Source organism: Scyliorhinus torazame, chromosome 4 (assembly GCF_047496885.1).
Source record: "Scyliorhinus torazame isolate Kashiwa2021f chromosome 4, sScyTor2.1, whole genome shotgun sequence".
Lineage (NCBI taxonomy): Eukaryota > Metazoa > Chordata > Chondrichthyes > Carcharhiniformes > Scyliorhinidae > Scyliorhinus > Scyliorhinus torazame.
Genome location: NC_092710.1, coordinates 102,887,471 through 102,908,608, shown reverse-complemented (window position 1 = coordinate 102,908,608; position 21,138 = coordinate 102,887,471). Strand labels below are relative to the sequence as shown.

Below are 21,138 nucleotides of genomic sequence, written 5' to 3'. Positions count from 1 at the left end.
ATATTGGCATGATTTGAGGAGCTGACCCTTGATATATCATGCCATGAGGATACTAGGGGCAGAAAAGTGGTACATGGTGAAAAGATCTTGACATCACCTTGTTCAAGGAATACAAAGCAATGTTCCCTGTGCCACAAACTATCAATGCACAAGCTGTCATCTTATTATTTTAAGTAGCAGGGGAATCTGTTCACTGTCTCGATCTCTCGTCACCACCTTCTCTTATGACTCTCGTGGTCAGGGACAGGAGTTTGCACTCAGAGAACAAATTCTTTGAGGGGGTCAAAGACCTTTGTGCCTGCACTGTTACATCTTACCAGTGCACCGTATGCCAGGCTAAATATTTGCGCCTTGGTGGGTCCTCGTACAATAGCGGAAGGTTACACAGGATGAAACACAAATCACTTTTGAGCAGGAGGATTTGTGGGAGGCAGAGGCAGCAGTGGTCAGTCCACGGGAGTCATGACAAGACCTTCTATCTGGAGGACCAGCATAGGATGTGTGCCCACATGTTGAAGTTGCCTGAGGCACTGTGGAGCCATTGGTGAAAATGGAGGAGTCCATTCATCTGGTGCTCCACAATGTCTGCGGTTTGAGCACATGAGCTCCTCCAGTGAGGAAATGACCAACCTTGTGGAAAGCCATAAGTGACATCACTTACAACAGCACTCAGGGTGCATGCTGGATTCAGCAGCATCAACTAGTCAGTGCTGTTAATTGTGCAGAGTATCATAGAATTTATCATAGAATCATAGAATTTACAGTGCAGAAGGAGGCCATTTGGCCCATTGAGTCTGCACCGGCTCTTTGAAAGAGCACCCTACCCAAGCCCACACCCTATCCCCATAACCCAGTAACCCCACCCAACACTAAGGGCAATTTTGGACACTAAGGGCAATTTAGCATGGCCAATCCACCTAACCTGCACATCTTTGGACTGTGGGAGGAAATCGGAGCACCCGGAGGAAACCCACGCACACACGGGGAGAATGTGCAGACTCCGCACAGACAGTGACCCAAGCCGGGAATCGAACTTGGGACACTGGAGCTCTGAAGCAATTGTGCTAACCACCCTGCTACCGTAGTATGAGGAGATTCTGGTGGTCGCCTCCGCTGTGAAAGGGGCTAAGGAGGCAACAGATGATGATAAAGGGTTGACCTCTCACCGTGCGCCATCATCATTGTCTTCCCCCATTACCCCACAGATGGACAAAGAATCCTTCGACACATTTCCTATGACGGGCTGCAGCATTGCTGGTTCAGCAACCTTTGTAGTTTGCTTCATAATGTTGGCGATTGTTGCAAGTATCGATCAGCACAATAAAGCAGCCAACCTCCACCTCATTCTCAACCACAGGGGAGCCCCTCAGAGGAGTGCGCATTGGCAAGGCCACCACATTGTCAATATCACCTTTTGTTTAACTTGGCTGAGTATGTTGTAAATGATAGCTAACTGTTAACAATAGAGCACTGGGATGGTTGACTTGTGTGTTTCCATTTTATGATGGTGAAACACAGGAAAATGGGAAGTGAAGGTTGGCAATGGAGTGTGCTGGTGGAGATTATATTCGGTGCAGACTCTGGAGTCTTCCCTGCACCTCCTTTCTCACTCCTTCCCAGGTGTCTGCCTCAGCTCTGGCAGATGCTGCTTGAGATCATTGATTGACAAATCAGGAGTGACAGGTTGTACATATGGGCTGGATTCTCCATTTGATAGACTATGTTCTCTTGCCGGAACTGAATCTCTTCTGGTTTGTTCTGACGTTAGGGGGGGGCACCCAGAAGCGATGCAAATTTATGGATGGTGGGGAGTGCAAGGGATTCCGTTTGGCCTGATATCATGATCTGGCGGGTGGCCCCCTCTCAACCCTCACAACACAAATCATGCCGCCAACCCCCCCCCTTGCCAGGTCACCCACCTCCCTCCCCCTCCTCCACAGCATGCACGCATCTGGGTGTCCCGATCCCCACCCCACCCAAGACACCCACCAGAGCACCCCATGAGACCCCCATCAAGGCCTCCCACCAGACTCCTCATCAGACCCCCATAAACAGCTAGCTATGATTGACAGCTCCTGACCACATCAAAAGCAGTTAAGTACTTTCTGCTGAGAAAAAGAGGAAGTGAACGCACTTAACTCCTAGATGTTTATTAACATTGAGGTTAGGTTCAAAGTAGGGTACTTGAGATGCATTCAGGCATGAAGGGAAATGAAAATAGACAATCCAAACACGGCTGTCTGGAAGTTATTACCCTGTCAATTGTAGCCTACTAAAACCTTTTTCTCTTTGAAAGTGATTTGTCATTCCTTATTTTAACTCAGGAGGTTACATGAAAAATTCACTGAGATATTGATATTTTGAATAGATGAATTGTCTTATAGTGGAAAGTATGTCATGAAATTGTTCTTTTAAGATACCTAAGATTTGTATAATTTGTCAAGAGCTTAAGTTTGATTCTCAGGTGAGAAGAGAGCATTATAAACTCTTCCTAGAAATAAGTTAGTTCATTTGAGCTGAAGATACATATAGGTCACCACTGAAGAAACCAGTGAAAGTTGCATTTATATTGAACATTTTATTAGTTTTCTGACTGCCAACTAATTTCAACCCTGTCAACTAACAGGGCAAAAAAGTTTCCAAAGACTACAAAGACATCATTAATGGTGTGAGGCGCTAAAATATTATTAAACCATCTTGCACTTTAGGTATATCTGACCTTGCATGTTCCTTGATTTAGTCATTAGTTTTTAAAATTCTGTGAATTGCGATGCGATTCCTTGTAATATGCTTTTGTTTTCAGGTCGAATGGCACCACCTGCTGAAGAACTGCCTCTGCCAAAAGCCAAAGTAGCAACAAGTGTGATGAGACGCCAATCAGATGTTGATGCTGAAATGGCCTTTTTAGCAGTTGCTCTTTCCTCTGCTTCCAGCATTTTGTCCTTTGATGCAACAATGGAAGAGAGACCTGAATCACCACAGCCAGAAACCTCTTCTGTGACAAGGTGGAGGATAATTATTTGAGATTGCACTGTAGTATTCTCAATATGTGCATAGTTGTTCACAAAAGCATACCATAACATCAAGTGAGAAACTGTGTTTGATTTTTGTTTTATAATGTAGAAATATTTCTAATTTCAACAAGTTCATTTTGTGTTCTATTCTTAAATCAGGTCAGACGCATATGATATTGCAGAAGATGAATCAACATTTCTAGCCCGACTGGATTCTCTCTGGAAGGGATTTATCAACATGCCTAGTGTGGCAAAGTTTGTTACCAAAGCCTATCCAGTCTCTGGCTCAGCAGGACACCTAACAGAGGTGCTGTTCCCATGTTGTCTTGATTTAAATTTTACAAGTACAGTCAAGGTTTTTTTTTTGCAGTATTTCAAAGTACTGTATGTACATTTTCATTGTTGTAGATGTGTAAATTTATTGCAATAAAATACAGCTCAAAATGTATTGTTTCAGCCAGCGTAATCATCCTGTCTAAAAAGAAACCTCTAGTTTTTGCCATCATAAAATGAAAACAGTTGCTATATTACTTTTCCATTGAGATGATGAATGGTAGAAGCAACTTGTATTTATACTGACATAGCAGAAATATAGTCATTGTATTTTTAATCAATTTTCTCTCTTCAGAAGGTGTTGACTTCTTACTGGAGTGCAGCTGACAGGGTGCCTGTTTGTTTATAGTACCTTAACTAAAAGCAAAAGACTGCGGATGCTGGAAATCTGAAATAAAGACAGTTAATGCTGGAAAAAGTCAGCAGATCTGGCAGCCTCTGTGAAGAGAGAAACAAAATTAATGTCTCAAATATGTATGACTCTGCTTTCGAGTTGCTCTGAAGAAAGAAGCGCACAGCGGACTTTAAAAATTAACTTACCCGTACAATTATCTTCCCTATCCTGCTCCCCTACCCCATAGTTCCCAGTATCAATCATATTGATTGAGCAAAGTGCCAAGCAAATGTCAGACACTCCTTCATAAAGAAGGAAATGTTATTTTCTTTACATTGCTTGTGTTCATATTGGTAAAGACCAGGAGAAAGGCAGCCGTGTTTCTTAGCCATGTGAGGTGCATGGTGTTGGAAAGTCCATGGGAAAAAGAAACAGAAATAAAGTAAATACATGAAAATTTCTGCCCATGTTTTCCCCCATTGCTAGTTTAAAATCCAGCCCATTTATAAGTGGAAGAAGAGGTGTAAGCAGTAAATCATAACCAAGTTACGAACTCAGTTCTCTTGGTAAGGAATGCTATTTTCAGTAACCTGAGAACTCATCACCTGCTTGTTGCAATGACTGATATAATATTCTGACTTTTATAAGAGGGAAATGCTGCAGGTGGAAAAAGGAATTGCAGGGGCGGGAGAATTAATAAATTTGAAAAGTTCTCTGCTTTAGAAATGGTTTAATTAATGCACTATAACATTTTCTCTTCCCAAAGGATTTGCCAGATACTATACAAGTAGGAGGTAGGATTCCTCCACAGATGGTTTGGGATTATGTGGACAAGATAAAAGCTTCAGGAACTAAGGTATGTTTTAAAAAGTGACTTGAATATAGTGGTCCAAAACGTGATTGCCCAAAATGTTAAAATGTACAGGTTCATGGATTCTTATATTTACAGAGTGGTGGATGTCTCCTGTTACAGCTTGCTCGCAATATCATGAATTAGAAGGGTAGATTTATGAATTAGTGCTTAGTGTCTGGAAACTGGGCAATGATAAGGATTTTCCAACCATTAATTTTATTAGATGACAAATCGCATGGGGTGAAAAGGATTCCCCACCTGAACTTGCCAATATTCACTTTCAGGAAACAAAACTGTGTGACGAGCACAACAAGGAAGAGAAATGTCTGCCGTTTGGTGGATTTCTAACATTTGGTTCACAGAAATTCACCCTTTAATTTCTTATCTGCCCTTGTTACAACATCCTGGACAAGTGCACGGTCAATTCCAGCCCCACCTGACCTAGAGTCACAGCACAAGTGAATTAACCAATAATTCTTATCAAAATACCCAAAGGCTTTGGATCTTGGCTGCCCAATAATCGCAGTCACCAGGTTTGTAAATGTAAACACAATCAATGTTCATTTATAACAAGAACTATAATGAAGTATGCAGCTGGTACAATTGGTTAACAATTAACTAATACCTAACTCGCACTTTAACTTTCCCCCACCCTCTCAACACATACACAAGACAGACAAACACAGAGGGGTAGAAATCATAAGACAGGGGTAAAAATCATAAGTGAAAGGAAAAAGAATCTATGTTTCAGATGATGGTTTTAGCACACTTTTCTTCACAGTAAGCTTGCAGATTAAAATCTTTATTTGCAGCCTAAAATGGCCTTCTTTATACATTAATTTATCCCCACGACCGGCGCGAATCGTGCCGTGCAGAGCGGAGAATCTGCACCATTAGCGCCGTCGGTCGGGGGCCACTCTACGCGGCCAGCCGATTCTCGGCCTGGGATGGGCCGGGCGGTCGTCGTGAAAAAGCCGAGTCCCACCAGCGCCGTCCACACCTGCTCTCAGCTGGCGGGAGTTCGGCGTGGAAGGGTCGGGGGGCAGCCTGTAAGGGGGGGGAACGGGCGACGGGCTCCGACCCCGGGGGGGGGGGGGGCCTCCGATGTGGCCTGGCCCGCGATCGGGGCCAACTGATCGGCGAGCCGGCCTCTCTGGCTGGGGGCCTCATTTCTTCTGCGCCAGCCGCTGTAGCCCTGCGCCATGTTGCGTCGGGGCCAGTGGGTTGAAGGAAGCCACGCCACATGTGCGCATTGGCGCTGGTGCCACTGCGCATGCGTGGATCCAGCGGTGCCCAGGTGATGCTGGGGTCAGCAGCTGGAGCGGCGTGAACCGCTCCAGTGACATGCTGGGCCCCTGGAGGGGACAGAATTGCTGATCCTGAGGCTGTGTCGACGCCGTCGAGAAATTCGACGGCGTCAACACTTAGCCTCAGGATCACAGAATCTTGCCCATGGTTTCAGGCTGTGGCCTTGGGGTGAGGGAGGGAGATTTCACGTGGTTGTGGTTTTGGCCACACCCTTGGCAGCAGCTTATGGCTAAGCTTTCTCGGAACCCAAGTGCTAGCTAAACGGCCAGTGATGAAAGAAACTGTGCTCCCCGGCCCACCGGGATCTGAGCCGCTGGGGCCTGAGCTCCTAGCCCCGGGGAGGTGGCTCCCTCTTCCCCAGCAGTGAGAGTCCAAGTGAGGAGGAACCACATCTCACTGAAAGCAGGGGAAATGGCAGAGGTGTGGAGCCGGGTGCCGGCGCGGTGGAGAAGGAGGAGGGGATGAGTGAATGGATCAGGGTGATGAGATAGGGAAGGAATGGCTGAATGAATGTGGGTGAATACTGAGGGAGGGCATGGGTGAGGGAGGAAGGGGCTTGGGAAAAGGAGCTGCTGAGTAATTCGAGGAGGGGTTGGAAAAGGGGCTGCTTAATGAGTGTGTCTGTGCGGGATGGCGGTTTGGAAGAATGGCATGTGTGTTTGGTGATGGAGATGGGATGAGGGCCTTCACTGAGTCTCCTGTCACCAGGGAATTTGGAAAGCTTGGCTGAAGCCTACTTGAGCACATTTTTAAGAGTAATTGAAAAAACTGATTTTCCTACATTCATGATAGATGGAATTCTCCCTCCCCCAGGCACTTGGCAGGAGTCCTGGTGGCAGAGGGTGCGAGCAACGCGAAATGTCATACGTCATAGACATCGACAGAACTGGAAGATCCTGCCACCAGCCAATGGCAGGATTCCTCCACTGCCGGAAAGCACACCGTGGTGTGTTTTTGGGGGGGGGGGGGGGGGGGGTGCGGGAGAGAACCTGCCTGCCTATTGTACTAATAAATGTTGATCTTTAATATGTAAACTTAAGTAATCTGTGCTGCTTTCTTGCTGTTTTGCTGACATCTGGGATCACCTTCATGTTCAAGAATTCATTTTATATATGTACTCGTTGGTGAGATGTGGGTGCTGCTGTCAAGACCAGCCTGTGTTTGCCGACTCTAATTGCCTTCAAGAAGGTAGTGGTGAATCAAAATGGGGTCACATTGTGAAGAAATGCCATACTCCTCTGCTTTGCTTCACCTGTACATAATCCAGCAAGGTCATTGTTTTGTTGTTAGCATGGATTTCATCCTCTGTTACATGCACTCAAAAGCATTTAATGCTGAGGTCACTTTGAAATGAAAATCGCTTATTGTCACAAGTAGGCTTCAAATGAAGTTACTGTGAAAAGCCCCTAGTAGCCTCATTCCGGCGCCTGTTCGGGGAGGCTGTTACGGGAATTGAACCGTGCTGCTGGCCTGCCTTGGCCTGCTTTCAAAGCCAGCGATTTAGCCCTGTGCTAAACATGAACTTATACAAATACGTTGATACACAGTCTTGACGTTAATAAAAGAATATACATAAGTTTTTACCTGCTTGATGTCCAATAATTCCACGCATTTGTAATGGCCCAGCCACATATTCACTTCACTGCATATCATAATAAGTGCTTTAATTGCATGATTACTTGTCAAAAAACTTTTTAGACCTTTTTGTAGTCCATCACTACTTTGCAGACTTTGGCACTCTAACCCCTGATATTAAGATGTAAAAATCTAATCTGTTTATTGCAATGGGAGTCTCCTTTCCACTTTCACTTTGCAAACTGATTGCTGAGAACATTAAATTACAAGACAGCAGTGCGACTAATGTCCTTAATCGTGGAAGTGAAACGAGAGCAGTTTGAGAATACAGCAGAATGCAGCAACTTGAATTACAGCTTTAAAATGAGTATTGTTTATTGCTGCCTCGAATTCCCAAGGAGGGGAGTTAAACCTGTAACTACATAACCTTTTTAGGCGCTAGTGACCTGAATGAACGTGACATGATGTAAGAAGTGACTAATCGGATCAAATGGCTTCTGGAATTGAACTTAAAAAAGTGTGAAATGGTGGTGACCGAGTAACATAATGCATTGGTGTTCCATAAATAGATATAAGCTGTGATATTTGGATAGAATCTCTCAATGGAAATAAATGGGAGCAAGATGCCTCTTTAGAGTGAGGAAATTGGAAACAGACGTTCAAACTTGCTCCATGCATATCCTAATGACTACAGCGGAACATCAGAAGTGGAGAACTCGCTGTAGACATCCTCTGAAATCCTCCCAACAGTATGAGGAGAACTCAAGGTGAAATAAAATGCATCAGAAGTATGGACTAAAACAACCAAAACTAAATGCCAAATGAAATAACATAAGATCAAGTTAAATACATGGTATGATGATCCGGATACTTTTAAAAATAAATCCGAATATCTCATTTTAACCAGTAGTACCACGCCACAAGGTTTTCCATCTCTCTAATAAAGCAAGCTTTATTATATGAAAAAAACTTGGGGTGGGATTTTCCAACCCCGCCCACCACGAAGGCTGCATACTTAGCCCCCTACTATACTCCCTATACACACATGACTGCGTGGCAAAATTTGGCTCCAACTCCACCTACAGGTTTGCTGACGACACGACTGTAGTGGGTTGGATCTCGAACAACGATGAGTTGCACAACGAACAGGAGGGAGATAGAGAACCTAGTGAGTGGTGTAACAACAACAATCTCCATCAATGCCAGCAAAACTAACTTCAGGAAGCAAACAACTGTACACACCGCTGTCTGCATCAACGGGGCCGAGGTGGAGATAGTTGACAGCTTCAAATTCCTAGGTGTGCCCCTAACCAACAATCTGTCCTGGTCCACCCACGTTGACGCCACAACCAAGAAATCACAATAGCGCCTATACTTCCTGAGGAAACTAAGGAAATTCGGCATGTCCACATAGACTCTTACCAACTTTGACAGGTGCTCCACAGAAAGCATCATATCTGGCTGCATCACAGCCTGGTATGGCAACTGCTCAGCCCAAGACTGCAAGAATCTTCAGAGAGTCATGAACACCGCCCAGTCCATCACACGAGCCTGCCTCCCATCCATTGACTCTATCTACATCTCCCGCTGCCTGGGGAAAGCGGACAGCATAATCAAAGACCCCTTCCACCTGGCTTACTCACTTTTCCAATTTCTTCCATCAGGCAAGAGATACGAAAGTCTTTTTAAAAATAAATTTAGAGTACCCAATTCATTTTTTTCAATAAGGGGCAAATTTGCGTGGCCAATCCATCTACCCTGCACATCTTTGGGGTGTGGGGGTGAAACCTACACAAACACGTGGAGAATGTGCAAACTCCAAACGGTCAGTGACCCAGAGCCAGGATTGAACCTGGGACCTCGGCGCCGTGAGGTGGCAGTGCTAACCACTGCGCCACCATGCTGCCCTTCGAGGTGCAAAAGTCTGAGAACACGCACGAACAGATTCAAAAACAACTTCTTCCCTGCTGTTACCAGACTCCTAAACGACCTTATTATGGACTGATCGGATTAATACTACACTCCTGTATGCTTCACCCAATGCCGGTGTCTTATGAATTTACACTGTGTACCTTGTGTTGCCCTGTTACATATTTTCTTTTCATGTACTAAATGATCTGTTTGAGCTGCACATAGAAATATACTTTTCACTGTACCTCTGTACACGTGACAATAAACAAATCCAATCCAAATGGATAAGACACACAGAAGCTAGTTCCTCTCGAGAGGGAAATCTAGAATAAGGAAACATTTTCAAATTAATTAAACTGAAAAGTATTGGTCGCCAGAAAGGGTAATGGAAATTTGGAACTCCCTTCCTCAACAGCCTGTGTATGATGGTATGGTGGAATTTTTAATAAAGAAATGAACAGATTTTTGTTGGGTAAAGGTATCAAGGCTTGTGGATCAAGATAAATGAAGTTGGAATACAGATCAGTCATGATCATAATCAGAAAAGGTTTGAGGGGTTGAATGGTTTACACATTCCTCTGTTTCTAATTGTTTTTGATCTGATGAAAAAGTGTTCTTTGTACAATAAAATATGCAGGTTTCTAGATTTGCACATGCTCCTGAACTAAAGAAACAAGTTTTAAATAATTCAACAGCTGCAAGCATTGAAGTTTATTTCATTAAGTTATGCAGATATTTATTTATTACATACTCTTCACTCATTTGATGCACTGAGAGACCTGACCCCTCAGCTGAATTACGTCTGTAACTTGTGTTATAGACTTGAAATTGTGTGATGCACACGTTCTGACGCACCGTGGCCCATAACGTCCTGATTTCCCAGCGTCAGATTTGGGGAGTCCCCCAGAAATGCGCTGGGCAGTCCATCTCGGAAGTACCCAGGTAAGGGAGGTTTATGCGGCAATTGTACAGAAGTGATCATTTCCCCTGGCCAATTGCGTTGGGCTGGGAACCTTTAAATCGCTAATTTTGGATGGTTCTGCCAATGTTACACTAATGGCTACTCTGAAACAGTTATTAGAAACAAAAACACTTCTAACCTAGGTGTGCTATTTTAAATATGCAGACAGAACCTTGCTCAGGATACCCCCCCCCCCCCCCCCCCCCCACATTCCCGAGGCCCAGACGACACCCTCTCCAACACCAAGCACCCCCCCAGCCTCACGGGATTTCCCATCCCTTCCCCTCAACCTGACACTCGCCCCACGCAAACCAGCTGGACCACTCCACCCCAACCTGGCTGGAACCCTCCAAGCTGACCCGGCTGGACACACCCCCTGCCCTGACCCCCCAAAACCCATTAAAATCCACACCACCCTGACTCGACCCGACCCCCAAACCTGCAGCCTGACTGAACCCAACTTCCACTGTCCCCACCTGACCCCTACCTCCCCATCCTGACCCCACGCACCCTTGACCTGACCTTTGACCCTCCCCCCATGTCAGGTCTCCCCATCCTCCTCCAATGTCCAACACCCCCCTCCCCAATCCCATCCACTTACCATCGATACTCACCTTCTCCCTAACCTGTTATTTTAAATTAATCTGCTTTACAGCAGCTCGTACATGCCCTCTTTCGTTCTGCTTCTTTCGGACTCCAAACCTTCGGACAGCTGAACCTTGGGATGCATTGCACTTCTTGAATCTCACCGGGCCTGAGTCTGTAAGGTTGAATGAGCCAGGAACTTAAGAAATTTAGTGTAGGTAAATGGGTACAGTATGGCAAACCAACGCTGATTGCCACTCTGAGGAAGTTATGGCCCCTAGAGTCAGGAGAGTTCCCATTATTGAAACAAAAGCAAAATATTGTGGATGCTGAAAATCTGAAATAAAAGCAGAAAAGGTTGGGAGTGAGCAAGATCTATGCAGTTTCAAACCTGCTACATCTTTAACTTTATCTAGTTCTACTGAGAGGCCATCAACCAAGGCAGCTCTGCCTGTAATTGAAACTGGGTAAATGTGCACAAAGAAATGTCCTTGTATTATTTCTACGATAATTAAATTGATAGTTTTGTACTCATTGTACGATGCTTTACTTGGCTGCCATTCAATAAATGCTATCAATAAGTTTTATAATTCATTGATTTAATGATTGTTTCATCATACAGCCATCTCCCTAGAATGAAAGCCTAAGCTGTGGTGTGTCATCCCATGTAGGCCAGTTGCAGTCTTTTAAAATGTTAATTATTGTTCATTTTCTTCATATTTTTAACAGGAGATATGTGTGATTCGTTTCTGTCCAGTAACTGAGGAAGATCAGATAACGTACACCTCGTTGTATGCATACTTCAACAGCAGGCAACGATATGGGGTAGTCGCTAACAATGTGAAGCAAGTTAAGGACATGTACCTTATCCCACTGGGTGCCTTGGAAAAAATTCCTTACCGTCTGTTACCGTTTGATGGACCTGGTGAGTTTCAATAGCAGTTAATGTATTTTTTCTCCTTTAACTTATCTCATTTCTTCCAAATAAAAGGAGTTGCTTGGGTACCTGCATGGGCCCGAGTTATACATGCTTTTTTCACAGACTCAAAATCCCTACAGTGCAGAAAAAAGCCATTTGGTCCATCGAGCCTGTACCAACCCTTGCTCCGATAGAGCACACCCTAGGCCCAATCTCCACTCCTATCCCTGTATCCCCATGTTTGGGTAATATTAGCATGGGCAATTCACCTAACCCGTACACCTTTGGACAGCGGGACGAAACTGGAACACCCGGAGGAAACACCTGCATACATGGGTAGAAAGTGCAAACTCCCCACAGTCACCTGAGATTGGAATCGAACCTGGGTCCCTGGCGCTGTGAGGCAGCAGTGCTAACTACTGTGTGACGATGCTACCCATGGGGCATGTGGAACATTTCTTATTCCAGTCATAGAATTTACAGTGCAGAAGAAGGCCATTCAGCCCTTGGAAAGAGCACCCTACCTAAGCCCACACCTCCACCCTATCCCCGTAACCCCACCTAACCTTAACCTTTTTTGGACACTAGGGGCAATTTAGCTTAGTCAATCCACCTAACCAGCACCTCTTTGGACTACTCAAGCATCCTCCCCAACTCTTTCTGTATATTGATGAATATATCAAGACCACTTCTTGCTCTTTCCCAGAACCGGAAAAACTAATCAGTTTTGCATCCAATTTCCACCCTTTCACCTTCAGATGGTCCATCTCCCAATACTCCCCTTCCCTCCTTGCCACCTCTGTCTCCATTTCTGGGGGTTGGCTGTCAACTAATATTCATTATAAACCCAGTGACTCCCACAGATACCTCAACTACTCTTTCCTTGTAAGGACTCCATTCTCCCAGTTTTCCTGTCTCTGTTGCATCTGTTCTGATGATCTGTTCTGATGTTTTTCTGATCTTCCACAATAATGCTTCTGACATGTCTTCCTTTTTCAAGAGGATTCATCCCAATGTGGTTAGCAACCATGTCTGACCTGTTTATAACACGTCTGCTTTCAACCCTACCGCTCCCTCCCAGAACCACGATATAGGGTTCCTCTTGGCCTCACATTTGACCCCATCAAACTCCAAATTCAAAGGATCATCCTCTGCAATTTCTGCCACCTCCAGCGTGATGTCACCACCAAGCACTTCTTCCCTTCTCCCCCTTCCCCTGTCAGCATTGTGAAGGTGTCTCTCTGCAACACCCTCCTATATCACCTTCAACACCGCGCCCCCTCCCCGTGGAACCTTCCCATGCAATAACTGGAAGTGTAACCTTCTGTTTCCTCACCCCAAACATGCCTTCCAGATGAAGCAGCACTTGTACTTTCAATTTAGTACATTATATTCACTGCTCACAATGCAGTCTCCTCTACACTGGGGGAGACCAAATGAAGACTGGGTTACTGCTTTGCAGAACACCCATTTTGATTTCTTTTTTCAAGTGCCAGTCTGTATCTTGTTTTCATGTTTCTGCATTCACATAGCTACTCTTTATTCTGCCATTAACACTGTCCCTGGACCAATGTTGTGTTTCTTTACTGCAAACATTACCACTCCCTTTGCCTTTTGTTCCATGACATCTTTGCCATTTAATCTTTCTCTACTTGACCCATCCACTATTTCAACAGCAGTTCTGAGAAGAGACTTGAAACATTACCTTTTTCTCTCTCGTCAATTCTGCGTTTCTTCAGCGCTTTCTGGTTTTATTTCAGATTTCCAGCATCCACAACATTTTGCTTTTATTATAAGGTGTTTATTAAAATGATTATAGAATGCTAATGCAGTAAAAGCTTGATATGTAGTTTCCGAATTCATAACTTCAGAATTGACGACGATAAGAAAGTTAGTACAGATTTCCGGTAATTAACCATTTTCTGTTTTTTGTTGTTGTTTAATTATTGAAATGAATCAATTAATTATCAGTATCCTCTTTATTATAAATATATTAAATTAATTATTTCATATAATAGTACATCCAATTGGTATTATTACCAATAAAATTCAAATCTATGTCATTCCACCACCAGCAATCTTGCAATTAAAAAGTGTTTAATATTTTTAGTCATATAAATGGAGTTGAGTTGATTGTGTTGCAGTTGGTTGCACACCTCTCACATTCAAAAGTATGTGGATTTAAATCCCACTCTTGGGACTTGAGCACAAAAGTCAAGGCTCTGATCCTAATGCAGTATTCGGGGAACGCTGCATGTTGGAGGTGCAGACTTTGAGGTGATATGCCACTGTGCTACCGGGCAGCACGGTAGCACATTGGGTAGCACTGTGGCTTCACAGCGCCAGGGTCCCAGGTTAGATTCCCTGGTGGGTCACTGTCTGTGCGGCGTCTGCACGTTCTCCCCGTCTCTGCGTGGGTTTCCTCCCACAGTCCAAAGACGTGCAGGTTAGGTGGATTGGCCATGCTAAATTGCCCTTTGTGTCCAAAAAGGCTAGGAGGGCTTATTGGGTTACGAGGATAGGGTGGAAGTGAGTGCTTAAGTGGGTCGGTGCAGACTCGATGGGCCAAATGGCCTCCTTCTGCACTGTATGTTCTATGCTAAACTGATGCCCCATCGACTTGCTCAGCTGGACAAAAAGGATCTTATGGCACTACTGCCTGAGGTGTAACCTTCATTAAAATAATTTTTTGTGAACTAATAAATTCACACGAGAAGACTCTAGATTATTACCCCAGGCTCATAACCACTACACTATTGTCCCAGTACCATTAGTCATTCAGGATTAAACAATTGTTCTTATTGAATCAATTTTGTATATGCATGTAAATGACGCAGCATTTCAATATAATGACATTGTTATTTATTTACAGGACTTGAAGTCGTTCGCAAGAATCTTCTCCTTGGATTAATAATTCGACAAAGGATAAAGAGATTACTTAGTGCTTCACCTTCTGAAGAAGTGTCTGAAATGGAGAAGCTGCCGAGTACTTTGCCTCAAGAGAAGAAAAGCAAACCAGAGTTTGTGGAAGATGAAGTTGAAAATGATGACGACGATGAAGAAAACCAATTCTTTAATTCCTTCACTTCTGTGTTGCCTAAATTTAGAAGCAAACCCAAACAGGTATCTCCAGTTGAACCTCAGATTTTGAAAACACCTCCTTCATCGCCAGCTGAACCTATTCCTATCCTATCTACAAAACCATTAAGATTTCTTCCTGGGGTTTTGGTCGGTTGGGAAAACCAATCCACATCTCTTGAATTATCCGACAGACCACTGGATGATATTCTCCAAAGTCTGTTGGGGGATGCGGAGAAAGAAACTGAACAGAAGTCAGTCCCCAGCACTGGACCCGAGTTAGGAGAGTCTCCAGTTAGTAAAGATTCAAAAATGCCACATACTGAAGAAACAAGTGAAGATCAAGAGAATGCTCAAGATATTTTACATGATCCTCCCAAGGAAAATGAGAAGGCTGATAATGTCTTGGAGGAAGTCAAAGTTGCAGAAACTTCAAAGGCCAGTGCGTTCCTTACAACTCTCACGCTAAAAGACAAACCGCCAGATGTTTCCACTGAAGCATTTCTTTCAAGTCTTGCAGCTATAAAGTCACAACCAAATCACAAAGAAGAACATGAGAAACTTCGACATCACTATAAGGTAAAGAAAGTGAAAATGGAAAGCTCAAAAGAGCAAAAAGAAGCATTAGTTTGTTCGCCATCTCAGCCTGTGACCCCCAAGATTGAGGTAGCGTTACTTGAACCTACTACAAATCCAGAAGAAATAGATTCTACACAAGAAGCTCTTGCAAGAGTCTCACAGGTTGTCAATGTAAACCGAGACCCAAGACAAGCGGCCGTTCGAAAACAGCAAGGTATTACTGCAGTGAGCAGGCCTATGGAGGATAGTGCAGAGGAACTATGCGTGGAGAACAGAAAAGATAAAAGTGACGATGAAAACATGAAGGATGCAGAAGAAGTTGTAGAGAAACCATTAGAAACTGAACAAAGAGAAGTCACTGCCAAGCAAATTCCTAGAGACCCAGTTAATACTGAAAGTCAGCAATCCAGTGAACAGGTGCATGGATCAACGCCGTGTATTACAGAGGTTTCTCAATCAGCCTTTCACAATATCTCAGATACAGTACCAGAAACAGAAGCTGCAGATTCTTCATATGAAGGAGAAATTCTTTCTGATACAGAAATGATAGAAACACACACTATTGAGACTGTACAGTCAATCCGAAGAGAGACTGTCCCAGTACCTTCCTTCCATAGCCCATGCTCTGGATCACATTTTGAATTCTCTTCAAATGTCGTGCCTACAAAGAATCAAACTCAAGTGTCAGCACTGTCCACATCATTGCCAAGTGGTGGTCCTTCAGGGAGCCCAATACCAAGTGGCAACATCTTCCCTACACCATTACCCCAGCTACACAACTTTACCCAAGTTCAAGGTCACTCTTCTGGTTTTCCATTTCAACGAGGGCTGCCTAATGCAAATTTCCAACCACCAGGTAATCTGATGCCTTCATTCATGTCAGTCCGGCCCCCACCACTTCCTCCACCACCATTTGGCCTTCAAAGTGATCCTCATTTGAGGTTTCATTCCCCTGATCTTGGTGTAACCCATGCCTTAGGCCCAAACCACATGATGCCTTGGCTACCTCCAATTCCCTGCCCACCGCAGCATCACTTGGGTCTTATGCATCTTGCACATGGTCAAGCAATGCCACTTTTCACCTCTGACCGCCCAGTTGATATCAGGTATGGACCAAATGCAGGAACATCAAATTTCCAACTTCTCAAAGATGACCACAGACAAGGAAGGCATCATTGTGGTCTTTGGGATAGATTTAGCCAATTTAGCAAGGAACAAGATAGCCATCAGAGACATAGGTTTTATAGTGATTCTTATCATCAAAGAAAAGAAAGACATAAAGAAAGAGAGAGGGACAAATACTGGGACCGAGATTCAGAACGGGACAGGGACAAATATAAAGACAGAGACCGTGAAAAAGGGAAAGACAGAGAAAAGAGAAGTCGCCGTGAGGATACGCATAGAAATAAAGATCGAGACCGATATAGGGAAAGGAGCCATGATGGTGCAGACTCGAGAAGAGAGCGAAGTAAAGAAAGAGAGAGGAGCCATGATGAAGCAGACTCGCGAAGAGAGCGAAGTAAAGAAAGAGAGAGAAGCCATGATGATGCAGACTCGAGAAGAGAGCGAAGGAAAGATAGAGAGAAGAGCCATGATGGTGTGGACTCGAGAAAAAGTAAAGAAAGAGAGAACAGCCATGATGGTGCAGACTTGAGAAGAGAGCGAAGGAAAGAAAGAGAGAGGAGCCATGATGGTGCAGACTCGAGGAGAGCGCGAAGGAAAGAAAGAGAGAGGAGCCATGATGGTGCAGACTCGAGGAGAGCGCGAAGGAAAGAAAGAGAGAGGAGCCATGATGGAGTGGACACCAAAAGAGAGCGAAGGAAAGAACGAGAGAGGAGCCATGATGGTGCAGACTCGAGAAGAGAGCGAAAGAAAGAAAGAGAGAGGAGCCATGATGTTGCAGAGTCACGAAGAGAGCGAAGGAAAGAAAGAGAGAAGAGCCATGATGGTGCGGACTCGAGTAAAAGTAAAGAAAGAGAGAGGAGCCATGATGGTGTAGACTTGAGAAGGGAGCGAAGTAAAGAAAAAGAGAGGAGCCATGGTGATGCAGACACGAGAAGAGAACTAAGCAAAGAAGGAGAGAGGAGCCATGCTGGAGCGGTCTTGCGAAGAGAGCAAAGTAAAGAAAGAGAGAGGAGCCATGATGATATGGGCCGAAGAGAGCGAAGTAAAGAAAAGGAGAGGAGCCATGATGGTGAGGACCCGAGAAGAGATCTAAGTAAAGAACGAGAGAGTAGCCATGATGGTGCGGACTTGCAAAGTGGGCGAAGTAAAGAAAGAGAGAGGAGCCATGATGGTGAGGACTTGAGAAGAGACCGAAGTAAAGAAAGAGAGAGTAGCCATGATGGCGAGGACTTGAGAAGAGAACAAAGTAAAGAAAGCGAGAGAAGCCATGATGGTGAGGACTTGAGAAGAGACCGAAGTAAAGAAAGAGAGAGTAGCCATGATGGTGCGGACTTGCAAAGTGGGCGAAGTAAAGAAAGAGAGAGGAGCCATGATGGTGAAGACTTGAGAAGAGACCGAAGTAAAGTAAGAGAGAGTAGCCTTGATGGCGAGGACTTGAGAAGAGAACAAAGTAAAGAAAGAGAGAGAAGCCATGATGGTGAGGACTTGAGAAGAGACCAAAGTAAAGAAAGAGAGCGGAGCCATGATGGCGAGGACTTGAGAAGAGAGCAAAGTAAAGAAAGAGAGAGGAGCCATGATGGCGACGACTTGAGAAGAGAACAAAGTAAAGAAAGAGAGAGAAGCCATGATGGTGAGGACTTGAGAAGAGACCAAAGTAAAGAAAGAGAGAGGAGCCATGATGGCGAGGACTTGAGAAGAGAGCAAAGTAAAGAAAGAGAGAGGAGCCATGATGGCGAGGACTTGAGAAGAGAGCGAAGTAAAGAAAGAGAGAGAAGCCATGATGATGAAGACTTGAGAAGAGACCGAAGTAAAGAAAGAGAGAGGAGCCATGATGGCGAGGACTTGAGAAGAGAGCGAAGTAAAGAAAGAGAGAGAAGCCATGATGGCGAGGACTTGAGAAGGGACGGAAGTAAAGAAAGAGAGAGTAGCCATGATGGCGAGGACTTGAGAAGAGAGCAAAGTAAAGAAAGAGAGAGGAGCCATGATGGCGAGGACTTGAGAAGAGAGCAAAGTAAAGAAAGAGAGAGAAGCCATGATGGCGAGGACTTGAGAAGAGACCGAAGTAAAGAAAGAGAGAGTAGCCATGATGGCGAGGACTTGAGAAGAGGGCAAAGTAAAGAAAGAGCGAGAAGCCATGATGATGAGGACTTGAGAAGGGAGCAAAGTAAAGAAAGAGAGAGAACGCATGATGGCGAGGACTTGAGAAGAGAGCAAAGTAAAGAAAGAGAGAGGAGCAATGATGGCGAGGACCTGAGAAGAGAGCAAAGTAAAGAAAGTGAGAGTAGCCACGATGGGGCAGCCTTGCGAAGAGAACAAAGTAAAGAAAAAGAGAGGAGCCCTAATAGTGCAGATGCGAGGAGAGAACAAAGTAAAGAAAGAGAGAGTAGCCATGATGGTGAGGAGTCGAGAAGAGAACAAAGTGAAGAAAGGGAGACGAGTCATGATGGTGAGGACTTGAAAAGAGACCGAAGTAAAGAAAGAGAGAGGAGCCATGATGGCGAGGACTTGAGAAGAGAACAAATTAAAGAAAGAGAGAGGAGCTATGATGGTGCAGACGTGCGAAGAGAACGAAGTAAAGAAAGAGAGAGTAACCACGATGGGGCGGCCTTGCGAAGAGAACAAAGTAAAGAAAGAGAGAGTAGCCATGATGGTGTAGGCCTGAGAAGAGAGCAAAATAAAGAAAGAGAGATGAGCTATGATGGTGAGGATGTGCGAAGAGAGCGAAGTAAAGAAAGAGAGAGGAGCCACGATTGGGCAGCCTTGCGAAGAGAACCAAGTAAAGAAAAAGAGAGGAGCCTTGATGGTGCAGACACGAGAAGTGAACAAAGTAAAGAAAGAGAGAGTAGCCATGATGGTGAGGACTCGAGAAGAGAACAAAGTGAAGAAAGAGAGATGAGCCATCATGGTGTAGACCTAAGAGAGCAAAGTAAAGAAAGAAAGAGGAGCCATGATGGTGAGGACTCGAGAAGACAACAAAGTGAAGAAAGAGAGAAGATCCATGATGGTGCAGACTTGAGAAGAGAACAAAGTAAAGAAAAAGAGAGTAGCCATGATGGAGAGGACTCGAGAAGAGAGCGAAGTAAAGAAAGAGAGAGGAGCCATGATGGTGAGGACTGTAGAAGAGAGCGAAGTAAAGAAAGAGAGAATAGCCATGATGTTGTAGACTCGAGAAGAGAGCAAAATGAAGAAAGAGATGATAGTAAATCTGAAAATGAAGATCACGATAGTGACAAAGATAGAGTTAAAGGAAGAAGTAAGGGCAAACATAGAGGGAATGTCCAGGAAAGTGAAAAAGTTGCAGATTGGGATGAATACCCCAGGGATAAAAGACCATGATAAATGGGACCACAGTGGCAGAAGCAAAAGCAAGAGGAGAAACAATTCTCCAGAGTTTACTACTGACTAATTTGTCAGTACAGAACCAAAAATGTTAATCTCTGAACTTTGTCCTGATAATTTGAAGCAGAAATAAGTGGTATATCTGTACTTGTCAACTAGAATGCCAGTTCATGTTGCAATGTTATGATGACATGATTTCACTTGTGTGTTTTCTTGTACAACATACAGTATTTACAACCATGTCTTGCTGCTCTTAACTACTAATTAACAATACAAGAAGCTGGTAGAATAACTTTTTAAGGTAGTTTTATTACTTCTGATTATTAGCCAAACAGATGGTTCTAGCATGAGCTACTATACATGTCAAAATTAAAAAAGTTGAAAAACCACAGCTCTTGCTGTTTCTGTTGTATGGATTCTTTCCTGAAATAATGCACGCTTTGTAGGCAATTTGCAGTGGCGCACACTTCTGAATAATTATACAAAAATATCATGTTCTTATTCAAACCAGTTGTGGTTGTACATTTCTGAAGTTTTATGTTGTACTATTTCAACCTATTAATTCCAGTTGCAAGAGTTGGCTGTTAACTATTGCACTGTTTTGATGCTTAAACAGGCAATCACTACAATGTAAGTGTTGTATTAAAGTTTTAGATAAAGAGTGCATTGAGAATAAAACTATACATCCAACTATATTTTGTAAAATTGTCACCTTGTTACTTGGCTATTATCTTTGTTGCTTCAACATTGTAGACTTGCTTGTATACTACCCTTTTCTGTTATTATTCATCAATCTTTTTACTGATGAATCTATGTAAATATTTTAAATGATGTTTTCATTGTAAATGATTATAAAAATGGATTTTCTTCTCATTATAGTTGTGTTCTGGTTTTAATATAGCATACCCCTAAATGTGATTTGGGAATTTTTGAGAATAAGCCATATGATATAATGAACCTGAGGGTGGTGGAGAACTCCTGTCAGATATTTGGGTAAGTACATTGTTGGGAGGTATGAGGCAACTTTATCCAATATCATAATTAATGCTATGGCGGATACTTAATTGGATATTTTAAATTCTCCCTCTGTGTACCCAAACAGGCGCCGGAATGTGGCGATTAAAGTGCTTCTCACAGTAACTTCATTGCAGTGTTAATGTAAGCCTATTTGTGATAATAAAGAGTATTATTATTATTAGTGCAAAGATGGGAAAGTACTTCATT

General features: G+C 43.8%; 1 protein-coding gene across 6 annotated transcripts in view; it reads left to right on the top strand.

The window, feature by feature from the left end:
• phf3 (PHD finger protein 3) overlaps positions 1-20,787 on the top strand; it is a 190,992-nt gene extending 170,205 nt beyond the window's left edge. For all 6 annotated transcript variants that reach the window (XM_072498390.1, XM_072498393.1, XM_072498394.1 and 3 more), the window contains 5 exons: positions 2,804-3,005; positions 3,174-3,321; positions 4,448-4,537; positions 11,604-11,799; positions 14,666-20,787. In XM_072498390.1, coding sequence (XP_072354491.1) covers positions 2,804-3,005; positions 3,174-3,321; positions 4,448-4,537; positions 11,604-11,799; positions 14,666-19,911 — 5,882 coding nt within the window. In that variant the 3' untranslated portion in view covers positions 19,912-20,787. The remainder of the gene's footprint in view (positions 1-2,803; positions 3,006-3,173; positions 3,322-4,447; positions 4,538-11,603; positions 11,800-14,665) is intronic.
• The last annotated feature ends 351 nt before the right edge of the window (positions 20,788-21,138 follow it).